This window comes from Fistularia commersonii, chromosome 4 (assembly GCF_037954325.1).
Source record: "Fistularia commersonii isolate RoL2024-O1a breed Wild chromosome 4, RoL_Fcom_v1.0, whole genome shotgun sequence".
NCBI classification, from domain to species: domain Eukaryota; kingdom Metazoa; phylum Chordata; class Actinopteri; order Syngnathiformes; family Fistulariidae; genus Fistularia; species Fistularia commersonii.
The window spans coordinates 6,569,707-6,583,430 of NC_141287.1; the positions used below are offsets into that span (position 1 = coordinate 6,569,707).

Below are 13,724 nucleotides of genomic sequence, written 5' to 3' on the forward strand. Positions count from 1 at the left end.
CAGGGCTACAGATATCCACAATATGAACAATGTTGTGATGCTGTTTATTATGAAGATGTTACAGAGTTGAAATAGAGTCTTGAATCATTATTTATCAAAGTCAGTCATGAGGAGTGACGGAAAAAAAAAAAAAAGTCTGCTATGGATGAGGCTTGGATGGAACGTGCCACATCAGCATTCTTGGCTTGGCTGAATCCGGGTGGAGCTTCAGTGATTGTTCTGTTGATGGCCCGCCCGCAGACGTATCGGGCCTCAGGTACAGCTGAAGGCTGTTGTTCACTTATTCAGTCCACAGCGGTCCTCGGGGGCTTTGGTGCTGCGGCGATTCCCTTGTATTTTCTGAGCATCCATTAAAAGAGTTGCCAATGCCTGACAGTAGAAACTACTGTACATGTAATGGATTTTCTTTTGATTTATATATTAAAAAAAAAAAATGTTCTTGCAGCCGTACTGGCTTGAAATTCGTAACGGTTAAAGAGAAAAAGGGAGAGCACAGAAACTTTGGAACAAAGAAAAAACGCTATGAAAAAAAAAACAACATAAAAATAACTCGACCTTGACTTAACTATAAAAGTGAAAAGTAGAGTACTCCAAAATGACAGCCTTTGTTCTGTCTAACTGTATTAATTAAACTCCCAATTATTCTTCTATTTGGTAATGGGTTTTTATCTCCAATGTCTCATATAGAAACACAGGATGATGATGAGCTCAGTTCATCCATTATCTATATCACTTCTCCTGCGTTCAGAGTTACAGGGGTGCTTGAGCCTCTCCCAGCTGTCGCTGTGACTGACGGGGTTAACCCTGGATTCTGTTGCCGGTTGATCGCAGGGCGGCATATAAGATATACAACCATACTTTCTCATTCCAATGGTTGGATTATTAAGGGCTTCCAATAAACCTACAGCACGTTTTTTCTGGAATCACGCAGATTTGAGGAGAACTGATTGAACACAAAAGGCCCTCTTCCAGAAATCGAAACAGGAAACTTCTTCCTGTATGGTAGAAGTGCTAATCACTGTGCCACTGTGTCACCCAGTTTGGTTTATTTGTGGAATTTACCGTAAATTTACCTGAAATTGTACAACACTTCAATCAAATCTTTCAGTAAATCTTATGAAGAGGTTTGCAACTGATCCAGATTGGACTAAATATTGGGCTAAATGGCATCATGTAGAACTCCTCCAATGCTGCACTCAATGTTGTCTTCTTCTTTTGTCTATGTTCTGTCAGATGTGGTCTGGATCAGATTTGTAACAAAGTGGATTTTAATTTTTTTTTTTTTCCGCACTCAGACTGTCTAAAATGATTTACATACAATCTGAATATTTTAAAAGACAGAATTTCAGTTGAAAGTCACAGGGGGGTATACAAATGTTTTTGAATTAGAGATGATAAGAGTAAAAAGCATGTCATCCCATTTATCAACATACTTAATCTCCTTATAATGCTTTAATTTCAGGGTCGTCTTGGGTTCACTGATCTCAGTACATTACATATTAAACTGGCTTCACTTGCACAGTGGAGATCTTTAACCTTCTCTGGTGATCTAATTCAAAAAACATATGAAGAGGGAGGTACATCGCACATGGGTTCTTTCTAAAGTGACATGTCAGTGCTTACCAGCTCTAGAAACCATAACACAGAAAGACATAGTGGCTGCTGAGCTCCCATACAGGGGTGAGGTGCTGTGATTGAATTCACAGAAAAATTATCAGACACTGTGATCTTCTTCTTCTTCTCATTTCGGCTTTTCCCTTCAGGGGTCGCCACACCGAATCAACCTTCTCCATCTAACCCTATTCTCTGTATCCTCCTCTCACACCAACTACCTTCATATCCTCTCTCACTACCTCCATAAATCTTCTCTTTGGTCTTCCTTGAGACCTCCTGCCTGGCAGCTCCAACTCCAGCATCTTTCTACCAATATATTCACTATCCCTCCTCTGTACATGACCGAACCATCTCAGTCTGGCTTCTCTGACCTTCTCTCCAAAACATCTAACATGTGTTGTTCCTCTGATAGACTCATTCCTGATCCTATCCATCCTGGTCACTCCCAAAGAGAACCTTATCATCTTCATCTCTGCAACCTCTAGTTCTGCCTCCTGTCTTTTCATCATTGTAACTGTTTCTAGGCCATACAGCATTGCTGGTCTCACCACTGTCTTGTGCACTTTTCCTTTCATTCTAGCCGATAGTCTTCTTTTGCTAGACTGTTGACCTAAAGTACTTGAAATCCTCCAACTTCTTGATCTCCACTCCCTGTAGCCTCACCATTCCACCCGGGTTCCTCTCATTCACATACATATACTCTGTTTTGCTGCGACTAACCTTCATTCCTCTCCTTTCCAGTGCATACCTCCACCTGTCTAGATTTTCCTCAACCTGTTCCCTGCTCTCATTAAAGATCACGATGTCATCTGCAAACATCATGTTCCATGGAGATTCCTGTCTAACCTCATCTGTCAGCCTGTCCATCACCACTGCAAAAAAGAAGGGGCTCAGAGCTGATCCCTGGTGGAATCCCACCTCCACTTTGAATTTCTCTGTTACCTCTACAGCACACTGCACCACTTTCTCACAGTTAGCATACATGTCCTGCACCAGTCTAACATACTTCTCTGCCACTCCAGATTTCCTCATACAATACCAGAGTTCCTCTCCTGTCATATGCTTTTTCTAGGGCTACAAAAACACAATGCAGCTCCCTCCTACCTTTTCTGTACTTCTCTATTAGCATTCTCAAAGCAAATACTGCATCTGTAGTACTCTATATCAGTAATAGAGATGAAAGTGTGAAAAAAATATTTGTATATTTTAAACCTATGAAATTATTATTAAGACAACCGCAAGTGTGAGCAGTGTGAAATGTCTGGATATATCCCAGAACCTCTGAAACCTGACACAGCTTGAAGCTATCCTCAATTTCTGACATTTGTGACTCATAGACAAGATTGCTGTCTTTAGGGACTGGCAGGGAGGTAACAATTCCTGACTACTTAGCAGTTGTTGCTACCGTTTGAGCTGCAGATATTTCTGTGAGTCCTTAAGTTCTTGTGTAGTTTACTGCAACAGCTTACAGTACAAGCTTTCCATGTGATCATCTGCAAAATCTTACATTTTTTATTTCTATCCTTGTTCATATCATTGCTATTTTTTTTTCCCTCAGTTTTACTTAATTCACCGGCAGCACCAGTCTTCCTGCAGCAACAAATTAATTTTAGATGATCTTGTCACACACTGACATTCCCATTTAACTGTTGAAAGCAGACATGATTACAGTGGTGGCTTATTGATAAAGCTTCTGCAGAGCTGTAACCTTAACCATACAAATTGACACAATGTAAAAAGCCTCAGGGTATGATTTGCTATAAATGTGGTACTGATTGATTATCAGAGGTACAATACTTTTAAGACTCAAGGATGACACATACAGTTCTTAGGAAATGGTTACTCTAAACTCATTTTTCATGCTTATGTTGATCCTTTCCCCTGTATTTAGCTGTAAACTGATACGCTGGAATCATTGCAGGAATCTTACTAACTAATGTTAATACTTATATTTACTTTAAAAAAGGATATGATAAATGTCAGTGAAATACAGTCTGGCCACATTCATGTTAATGAAAACAAATTAACAACAAATAAATCAATATCTATTGTGGTCGATGATACAAAGGTGATGAGGCACCTTGTTGCTTATTGTTGTTGTTCCTCCTCACACTGCTATAAACCACTCTATTTTGATATAATCAACAATATTTCAAAATTCTGTTGACCTGAAGATCATTCCATCACATGACAAAATTGAATTTAAAAGTCCTGTCATATCATTATGCAAGGCAAACCACTGACTAAAGAACCTTTTGCAGTATCTATACTTCCCTACAACTGAATATATAACAATTATATCACCATCTTGCTCATCTCCCAACAGCATTTTGTAAGAAATGTACAATTTTTCCTCTGGCCTGTGAACACATGGCTTTCAGGGCACAGATTGCCAGTCTTATTACCTGAAGCTAATAAAATCCAGTTTCAAGCCATGCAAACTCTTCTGTGCACACAGTGCTGCTCCTCGGATGTGCATTACAAGGAAATTGCACCAAAAAGGGCAAAAACGTATTATGTCTGCTCCTCTAGTCTCAAATATAATTCCCGTGTGTGTGTGTGTGTGTGTTTGGTTTGTGTGTCATGCATGAAGGGCCGTGATGGGTCGGACACATGTTCTATGTTGTTGTGTTGAAGGAAAATGACACATTTGTATTTGGTTGCTAAATGACAAGGAGTTTAGGTCATGCTCCCCATCTCTTTGATGACAGGAATGTAGTTAACCTCCAGCGAAAACACCGGACACGAGTGTGTTGCATGTCTTTGTGTGTGTTTAGACGCAATTCAAGAAGTAATCATATGGCCAGATGTACACTGCTAAGGTACTGGCTTGCTGCAGTGCTCTGGAATAATCAGGATGTTGAAACAAGGAGCGAGGTCAGCTGCATCTACCTCTTTCCTGTGCTGAGAGTACATTTTATTGATTTGATTATGATTGATTGCTGATTTGATTTAATGACACACTGTTGGTCCCCAGCTCATTTATTACTGTTTTCCATAATTTGAATATGCTCCACACTGATAGTAAAACTTAAGCGGGATGCTTTTTCCTCTGTTTTCTCTGGGTTGGCAGGTTTGTCACTATTCAACCATTAAGATGAGGTTGTGGCTGCTTTATTCTAATTGTTTATGAACGTTGTGCTCTGTGTCGTTTGTTACACCGTTAAGAGCTGAACTTCATAGTTTTGATTTTTTTTGTCTTCATTCTTTTGAGACATTAACAGCACCTTCTCAAATTATCTTTCATTTTAGTGGCTAAAGCTTCAAGGTGGTCTTTGTCCTTGATGGGACGCAGTGTCTTCTAGATACAATATATGCAGGTTAAAATATCTGGTACATATTGAATAACTGTAAACATCATTATTATTGTTAATTAGAATAAAATGCAAACTTCATACAAGATATCTTAGGTTGTATTTAACAAGAGGGCACACACAAACGCTGGCTGATTACTACCAAGGATTCCTTCTTAAAAGTGTTGTCAGCTTTGTTGATTTGTGAGGATTAATAAAAAGAAGCACACACACAAAAAAAGCATTATTTTCAAAATGGAATTTTAGATTTGTAATATTGTGTCCGTGTGACACGGTTGCTTGGCATCTGATGAACTTTATCTATTTGTTATAAGGTTGTAAGGACAGCAGCCAATTAGTTTGTGATTCACTCATTCAATACAGCACCTTTTACCAAGAAAATATATTACCTGTAATTCTATCACAAAAAATTGCGCACTTTCATTGTAAAACAGGATCCAGCGCACTCACACACACAGCTCAGTAATTACAAATAATGATTAAATGTAATTTGTTCCTCCTTTTGTTATAAAGACAAGATATATATACGGATTGTGTTTAAATATCTGTGTTGCTTTTAAACCTTCAATCCTATACTGATCCAACTGACAGCAACAACACAAAGGGTCTAGAGAGTTTACATAACAGAAGGTTGAAAGGATATTTTTTCCAAATATATAACACAGATGCTTTTATTAAGGAGACTGCCACTTGTTTTTGATTGACAGTTATTAGTCACAGAGAAAATCAAGCATTCATGGAGGAGAAATCCATTTCTGAATATGGAAATTCAGCTACTACCTGGATCTTTACATATGTATTTTTTTTGTATGTATTTCTCCATTAAAAGGAAAAGTCCTTCGCAATGTGAATGTGAAGTTGTAGGACACTGTGGTTTTTCTTTTATGTCCTTTACTGTGTATGCTGACCTTGCTATGAATCACTGATTTCCAGGGAGATCAGATGGTGTTCGTTGGCCACATTTCCCCCTCCGGTGGAAGGAGCAGTGCAGGAAATCTGGCCCAATAACTTAATATATAGGTTTGTAAACAAATACGACAGGGCCATTTCTTCCCCTGAGTTACAACTGGTACATTTCATTTGCGAGATGTTTAATGATCAGTGGTCTCCTTTTAAATAGCGCTTTCAACTTTTTGTCATTATCAGTGTAGTTCATCAACAACATCAGTCCATCGTCCGCCGCTTATCCTGCACTCAGGGTCGCGGTGGATGCTGGAGCCTAGCCCAGCTGTCGTCACGCGAGAGGTGGGATACACCAACATGTGCAGACAGACAATCATTAACTCACTCACTCATTCATTTGGGGCAATTTTCACAATTTTTTCAATTAACTTGCTTCATGTTTTTGGACTGTGGGAGGAAACTGGAGAATGCATAGGAAACCCAGGCAGACACAGGGAGAACATGCAAATTCATCATCAGAATAGTAAATGGTGTCTGGTGTTTTATGGTGTTGCCTGATTCACGCTTTCACACACACACACACACACACACACACACACACCCCAAGCACCACAGGAGGTGCCAACCAGCTCAGCATCAACATGATCCCCGGGGATCGACACGACAACCTTCTGTTTACTGTCACTCTACCTCCTGAGGCTTGCAGCCCACATCCCACTGTTTAATACCTGAAATACAGTTGAAGTAAAATCATCACTGCAAGACTGGCAACTTTTTTTTGTTTTAATCTCAAGCTTTCTAATATCCAATGGATGTATGGAAACAAATGGATGGATGGTTGGATGGATGGAAATATCTGGTATTTAGATGCAATTTGTAGGATCAGTATCATATTTAATTTGTCTAGTTTAAGACACAAAGGTAACTTCTTAGTTTGAATTGGTTGATTTATGTTATGAAACTCCCTGATGGTGAACTGCTCCGCCCTGCTAATGACTAAAAAAAATGTGATTGCGGTGACTGAAAATTGCTCTTTTTTTGGGGGGGGGGGGGGGGCTGATCCAGACTTTGAACTGGTAATGTATAAAACTAACCTTAACTTGAGTATTGCTCCAGTACACCAGCATGAAGTGTCTTGCAGAGATAGTGAACTCAGTGAGTGAGGCTGCAAGCATCTGATGCAGCAGGTTTCTTTACGGAACAGTGAGTAAGTGTTACCAGCTGACAAGTACCACTGAGAGTAACTCATTGAGGCTAAAAATATCCCATTACAAATGAACATGTTTAAGATGTTTCCTTAACTTGCCTTTGGATGAAGAGAATGTTGTAATGGGGACATTCAACTTTTATTGGACTTTTAACATATCTTTTTTTATCCCTTCATTTTTTCTTTTCAAAATTTGGCCTCCATACAATACCCCCAATATGCATATTCACTTTGATCGTCCACATTCAAGTGGTTTTGGTTCAGGATAACATTTATAAATGGATTATGAGGATCTCAATTCACACTGCTGTAAACATGGTAAGAACAGATCGAATTACTCTGGCCACCATGGTAACCTCAAGACCATCAACTACACCGCTATGTGAATTCTCTGGCAGAGGTGTGTTTGCTGCGTCTCATACCCTGCTTTTTTCTTTTCTTGGTAGTCCAATAAAAGGCTCCAAAATGAAGTTTGGACATCATAAATACAGAACAGAATTTTGTTTCTCGCTGCCAGGATTTGTCAGGATTCCCTAACTGTATATATTGGATATATTGGATAAATTATCTGTAATTGCTCCATGTTTATGTATTTGTTGTCTTTTAGCCCTTGACCTGTCTATCAGCCCTCTCCCCCTGCTCAAGGGTCTGTTCTGTGCAGTGCTAGAGGTTATGAGGTGGCTATACTATGCTGTGTAGGTTTTTGCTGCAGTGCAGCAGGCAGCATTTTGCTGCTGCTGCCGCTGTCTTTCTCCTGCTCTCGCTCTCTCTCTCTCTCTCTCTCTCTCTCTCTTTCTGTGTCACTCTCACTCCCTCTCTGTATAGATTCATTTTTTTGTATATACTGGGTTGAAGGAGCGGAACACTTTGAGACAGTTATTCTGTTAAGAGAAGAAGGAAAGGCGGAAAACAAAAAAAAAAAAAGAATACTAGCCCCGGAGCTTCCGCCTCATTCGTCACAGCAGACAAACCCAACTAGTTGTTGTCTTCATTCTTTTGATGGACACTATATGACTGTCAAAATTCTAGTGATTTACCTTTTTGGCTCTTGTATCCACCTCTTGCATGGCATTACGATGAAGTTACATTCCCAGAGATGGGAACCGGTAGATCTCGTAACTTTTGTCCTTTAGTTTGAGGGCCATGACAATGATGGTAGTGATGATGATAATAATGTCATGGGCAGTGACGGTAACCTGTATCCGGCGGTTAATCTTCACCTCACTGGATCGCAAAAGGAGGCCGTGTCGAGGACGGCATCTAACCGAGTAGACATCGAAAACAGTTCTGATCCAACAACATTTAACTGAACTGACCCATCCCGCTCACGGTGCTGCCACCTGCTGTTGCGTGCCATCGGGGCAGCTTATATGTCACCACCATCACAGTTTCACCAACACTGTTTTGCTGTGACATGACAACACTTGACATCGCTGGTAGGTTATCTCCAGGCAGCCGAGAAAGTGTTGGTGTTATCTATCGTTGGAAGGTTCTGGTGAGGAAACAGGGTGGCGTTTTTGAAAGTGGGTGAAACAATTTAGGTATCTGTGTGCTGATACTCATGTGAATGGGTTAAAAGGTTGCCCAATGCTCCGTCAGACATCAGGGTATTAAAGCTGGAGCAACAGTGTTGCGGGGTCTAATTATTGTATGTAACGTGTATTGTAATTTAACTTAAAAACTCGGCAAACTCGCAATATGGTTTTGTAGCCGGATATGGAGACGTCATCTTTTGCAAAGGTTGTGGAACTACGTGTACGTAAGGCTCTAAAGACTGATGGATTATTTGGTGAGTCCTAGCAGCCTTAACACGCTATTGGAAAGAGCTTCTTCGAAATAGCAGCAAATTACTAAATACTCAATTCTGAGGAGAATAGATAAGTTTGAATAATGTCCCTTCAATGATACACATTTTTTCCCGAGAATTTTTAATTTAATAAAAGTTGTTTCGTTGCAGCTCTTTGATGACGCATAAGGAAGCACATGCAGATGATGTGAACTTAATAAGAGCAGTGGAAGAGTCTTATCAATGCAGTCTGCTTACACATCAATAAAACTAATCACTGCATTGCAGATGATCAAACCTGAAGGTCACACTTTGTTGTGTCAGTGTGTGTGTGTGTGTGTGTGTGTGTGTGTGTGTGAGAGAGAGAGAGAGAGAGAGAGAGAGAGAGAGAGAGGAAGAAACAGAGAGAAGCATGTTTGTAAGTGGTTATCAATTATTTTGAGACAGAAGCATGCTAAAGAGGAGGAGGCGACTCCATTATGTTTATAATGCTTCTGGATTTTTTTTGTTCTATTTTGTGCTGCATTGAATGCAAACCTTTTTGGGTTGAAGTAAGGAATCCAAGAATGATGCATTACTGTGGATCTACAGTCTCTTCTCTTCTCTTCTCTTCTCTTCTCTTCTCTTCTCTTCTCTTCTCTTCTCTTCTCTTCTCTTCTCTTCTCTTCTCTTCTCTTCTCTTCTCTTCTCTTCTCTTCTCTTCTCTTCTCTTCTCTTCTCTTCTCTTCTCTGTCCTTGCATATTTATACAAATGAAAGCCTGACGGATCTACGTCTCACCTGTAGTTTGCTGTCACGGTTCGCCACCTCACCTGACGTGCGATACAAATATTGCAAACAGCTGTTTTGACAGATGCGCTCATAAAACACAGGTGTCGTTATGCAATGACATCATGGCTGTCTTTTATGATGCTTTCAACAGAATCACCTTGACTCAGATGGGGTTTTTTTTGCGTTTGCTTGTAGGAGACTTATGTAAAAGCCTCAAAATAAATTGTTTAAATATGTTGCACGAGTGGATTAGGAAATAAAAATGTATGGCGATAAGAGATACAGGAATGGCACCACAGACAGTGGCGTAGAGACCTGGCATCCAAACTATCTTGCATTATTAAACTGGAATTCTGTGAAAATCAGCCTTTTGTCTTTCACTAATACAAATATTAGGGGCTCAGAGGTGCAAAAAAAGCACTACTTTAACAAAGATTATTGTGTGTTGGAGATTTATATGAATTTTATTGACTGTATTTTGTGATGGGCTATTGTGAGGTGTCCCTAATATTGAGTTCTGCACATTTATATGAATTGGGGTTAAGGGAGGTTGATACTGGCAGATTTACTGTGGTCAATTTCTCCACCTCTGAGGACAAAGTGTAAAAATAACTCCAAATGGAATCTGAGTGTGTGTGTGTGTGAGTGTGTGTGTGTGTGTGTGTGCTGTAGTTCATCTGAACAGAAAAACTCCAAGGTTTTGTTCTCCAATACCATAGAAGCTGAAATGACATCACAAAGATAGAGAGAAATCAGGGGAAGATGGGCGACAGAGATCACAAAAATGGACAGCTAGGGACAAATCATCAATCCAATATCTGATTATATTATATATTATCTTTATTTGTTCATAATCAAAGTTAGAAAAGTAAATGTCATGAAACGCTGATAAGTGTAGCGACTGTATTCCCTTTGCAAGTAAAACCATTCAGTGTGAATATGAGAGAAAGTGATGAGTAAGAGGAACAGAGAAGTCTGGTTGTTATTTTTAACATGACCATTCTCAGATTATCTGTGTTAAAAAAGGCCCTTTTTCTGAAAACTTTACTGAAATTGTTAACCAGGAACTATTGATACTCAAATGCTTATTTTTTTGTCTCAAATGGGTAAAGCGATGCCATCCAGCCCTCATTATTTTCTTCTCATTCATGTTGTAACTGATGATCAAATGGCCCAGGTCAAAATCTCTTAAGTAATGAAAAAACAAAAAAAACAAATAACACCTTACAGGATATCCATCTGTCTAACCTCCCATTCATCTCTATAATGAAACCTTCTTGCTGTTTCCAAGGAGATCAATAGGGAAGGAACCATTTTAGTGTGTGGGAGAGACTGGCCTATGAAATCCATCTCTAGATGTTGGTTAGTGATCTACACTCTTCTATTTCCTTGTGTAGGAGTTAATTCATGGAGTAACAAAATCAAAGTAATTCGAGATAAAAAAAAAAAAAAAAACAAAAAACAGAACAAGACCACAATATTCGGCAGCTACGGCTGTATCATCTTCCGACTCTTGCTCCTCATACAAGGACATTATTACACGAGCGCTCCAGACTTTATACTTCCTACAATTTTGCTTTGACTTGTCTTTATACTGTAAACAGAGATCATGTGATGTCTTGCGAGTCCATGGAGCGAAATCAACTGATATCAATTTGTGCTTAAACAATATGACGTTGGGAAAACACCAGCATCCATGAGGTGCCGGCAGTAGGGTGAGCTCGGGGAGGGACCAGGGGGCCAAGCAGGAGCGCTTGCATCCAGCTCGCAGTGGGACTCGAGGGGCCCCGTCGGGGATGGATAGCCAGGCGGGAGGCGCTGGCTTACACCAACAGGCAGGGAGGAGTTGGGAATGCAGCGGAGAGAAGCCCCGAGTGGAAATAGAGATGGTGCGGGAGACAGAATGCGCGTAAGGGTCAAAAGGAGAGCAATGGCCTGTGAGACGAAACGAGTTTCTTCAACTGAAGAAGCCTCTCGGAACGGCTTCTTCTTCAACCGCTGAAGCCTTTCGGATGGGGGGTTAAATGTCTTCAAGTGAAGAAATTCAAGTTGCTACAAGAGGAAGATTTCGACAAGAATATTTTGAGACCTCAGTTTGAATTTTTTTTTTTATCAAGTATAACGACTGCTTTCGTGCTAATTCTGGTGATCCCAAATAGTGAGTTAACATTAATAATGTATAACAATGAAGAGACTCACAAGGTTAAAGGTAAAATAATATGTGTGCTACTATGTGGCCATGATGATAGTTAGGGGAAAGGAGGCAACCTTTAAGATGTAAATGAGTAAGACAGGAGAGATGAATAGTGACTTTCTCCTAGGATCACATGGCAGATCACAAGGGAGGACGATCTTTCTTTACGATCAATGAAGAGGTAAATATTTTTGTCAGGATATTCAATGCTCACAGAGGCCATTACACTGGTATGAAAAAAAGGAAAAATGAAGAACTGCATGTATTAATCATGATACATTTTTGGGTATCTTCTTCCACATGTGTATCTTAACACGCTGAGAGATCGTCACTGGAGTAAAACGGTGATTAATACACCATTGACTTGTTAAATGGCAGAGATTGTACATGATGTGCACCTGACAAACTTTTATCAAATATCACATTCACCATTGACTAACTGACGCTGCTGAAATACAACCCAGCAGTTTTTGTCCATCCAAAGGGATCTTACTTTCATAGTAGAGTGCAGTGCTGCCACCTGGAAAAGTAAAGTGGCATTAATCTGCCCAAATAAAAATTCCTTTTTTTCCAGATATCAAACAGATTAATGTTATTGTTGATAATTCATGATAATTCGTGATATTGTCTGCAAATAAGATTTTGTCCTCCATGTGTTGCATTGATTTGTTTTTTTAGCAGACCTCTCCAAAATAGTTAATTTACATTGTGCTTTGTATTTGGATTCTACAAACAGGTATGCGTTCATTTGTAATTGTAAACTAGGTTATATTAGGTATATTTTCCCAACTATTGTACTGTCAAGTTCTGGCTCTGAAGCTAGAGTACACATGCGTTATACAAAGGGGGGGAAATTGTTAATGAAGTGTCTGCATCAGTGGAATCAGTTGGTGTTTCTTTACCTACTGTCATGCCATTTCTATTCACAGATTGATCTTCTGCTCTGAAAACTAGAAATGAAAAGAAGAATTAAAACATTCAACTCAGTTATGTAGTCTGGTGATGCCTAGGTTACTTTAAACCCTCCAAATCTAAACTCAATCTCAAAACTCTAAATTATCTAAATATCTAATGTAATTTAAGTAAACTATATTACTAAACCTAGATTACTAAAATATAGTACTTATATTACTAAATTTAATTAAACTATATATCTTGAATGGAAGGCATAACAACGGGCTGTGTTGAGTCCAAAAAAACATAGTGGTTGACCAAAGGCAAGCTCATCTGGAGAGAAATACAGATCCTCCTTTGAAGCAACAAAATTCAGGGCAATCTGTCGACCTAGTTGTTGTTGGTGAAAGCAGCCCAGTGTGCAGTCTTTGTGGTGCAGTCGAAATGTTCACACAACCCTTTGGCCTCAGGGTAGTATGCCCAAGTGCGATGGAGTTGCACCCCAGGCTTTCTGCTACCGCAATCCACAGTCCCAAGGTGAACTGGAAAACCCTGTCAAACATGAGCCAAAATTGGCAACCCAAGTAGTTATGAACGCCCAGGCAATCCCCATGGTGGTGGATGACAGGGATACACAGCCTCAGGCCTCCCTGTGGTTCCATCCACCTTGACAAGAATGTGGGTGGAACCCTTGGAGAGGGGCAGAGGGCTTAACCAGGTCCACAAAGACTTGGTATAACCCCACTATCAGGAGCAGTTCCAGAGGGGCCCTTGTTGGTTGATGCACTTTAGTGTGGTGATACAGTATCTAACACAGGAAGCCAACCAGCTTTTCACTTCTTTACAAAGACCAGGCAAACACACTTGGCCCCTACCAGTGTAACTGATGCATTAATGCATGGATGTAAACGGTGTCAAACACACAGCAGCACTACTTTACCAGTACTACTAGCGAGGGAACACCGGCCGAGACTTTGCAAAGGTGCATGTCCCCAACAACACGGAGGGGAAGCTCCTAGAGTCAAAGGTCTGTTGGTGCAAT

At 40.0% G+C, this 13,724-nt stretch overlaps 1 protein-coding gene across 3 annotated transcripts in view; it reads left to right on the forward strand.

The window, feature by feature from the left end:
* The window catches only part of fgf14 (fibroblast growth factor 14), a 114,214-nt gene that overhangs the window by 10,420 nt on the left and 90,070 nt on the right, over window positions 1-13,724 (forward strand). Inside the window, exon 1 of one of the 3 annotated variants that reach the window (XM_086144945.1) lies at window positions 8,659-8,827. The exons of the other annotated variants lie outside the window; for them this stretch is intronic. Within the exon in view, the coding sequence (XP_086001071.1) occupies window positions 8,755-8,827 (73 nt within the window). The 5' untranslated portion in view covers window positions 8,659-8,754. Of the gene's footprint in view, window positions 1-8,658; window positions 8,828-13,724 lie in introns of those variants that run through there. 3 annotated transcript variants of the gene reach the window in all.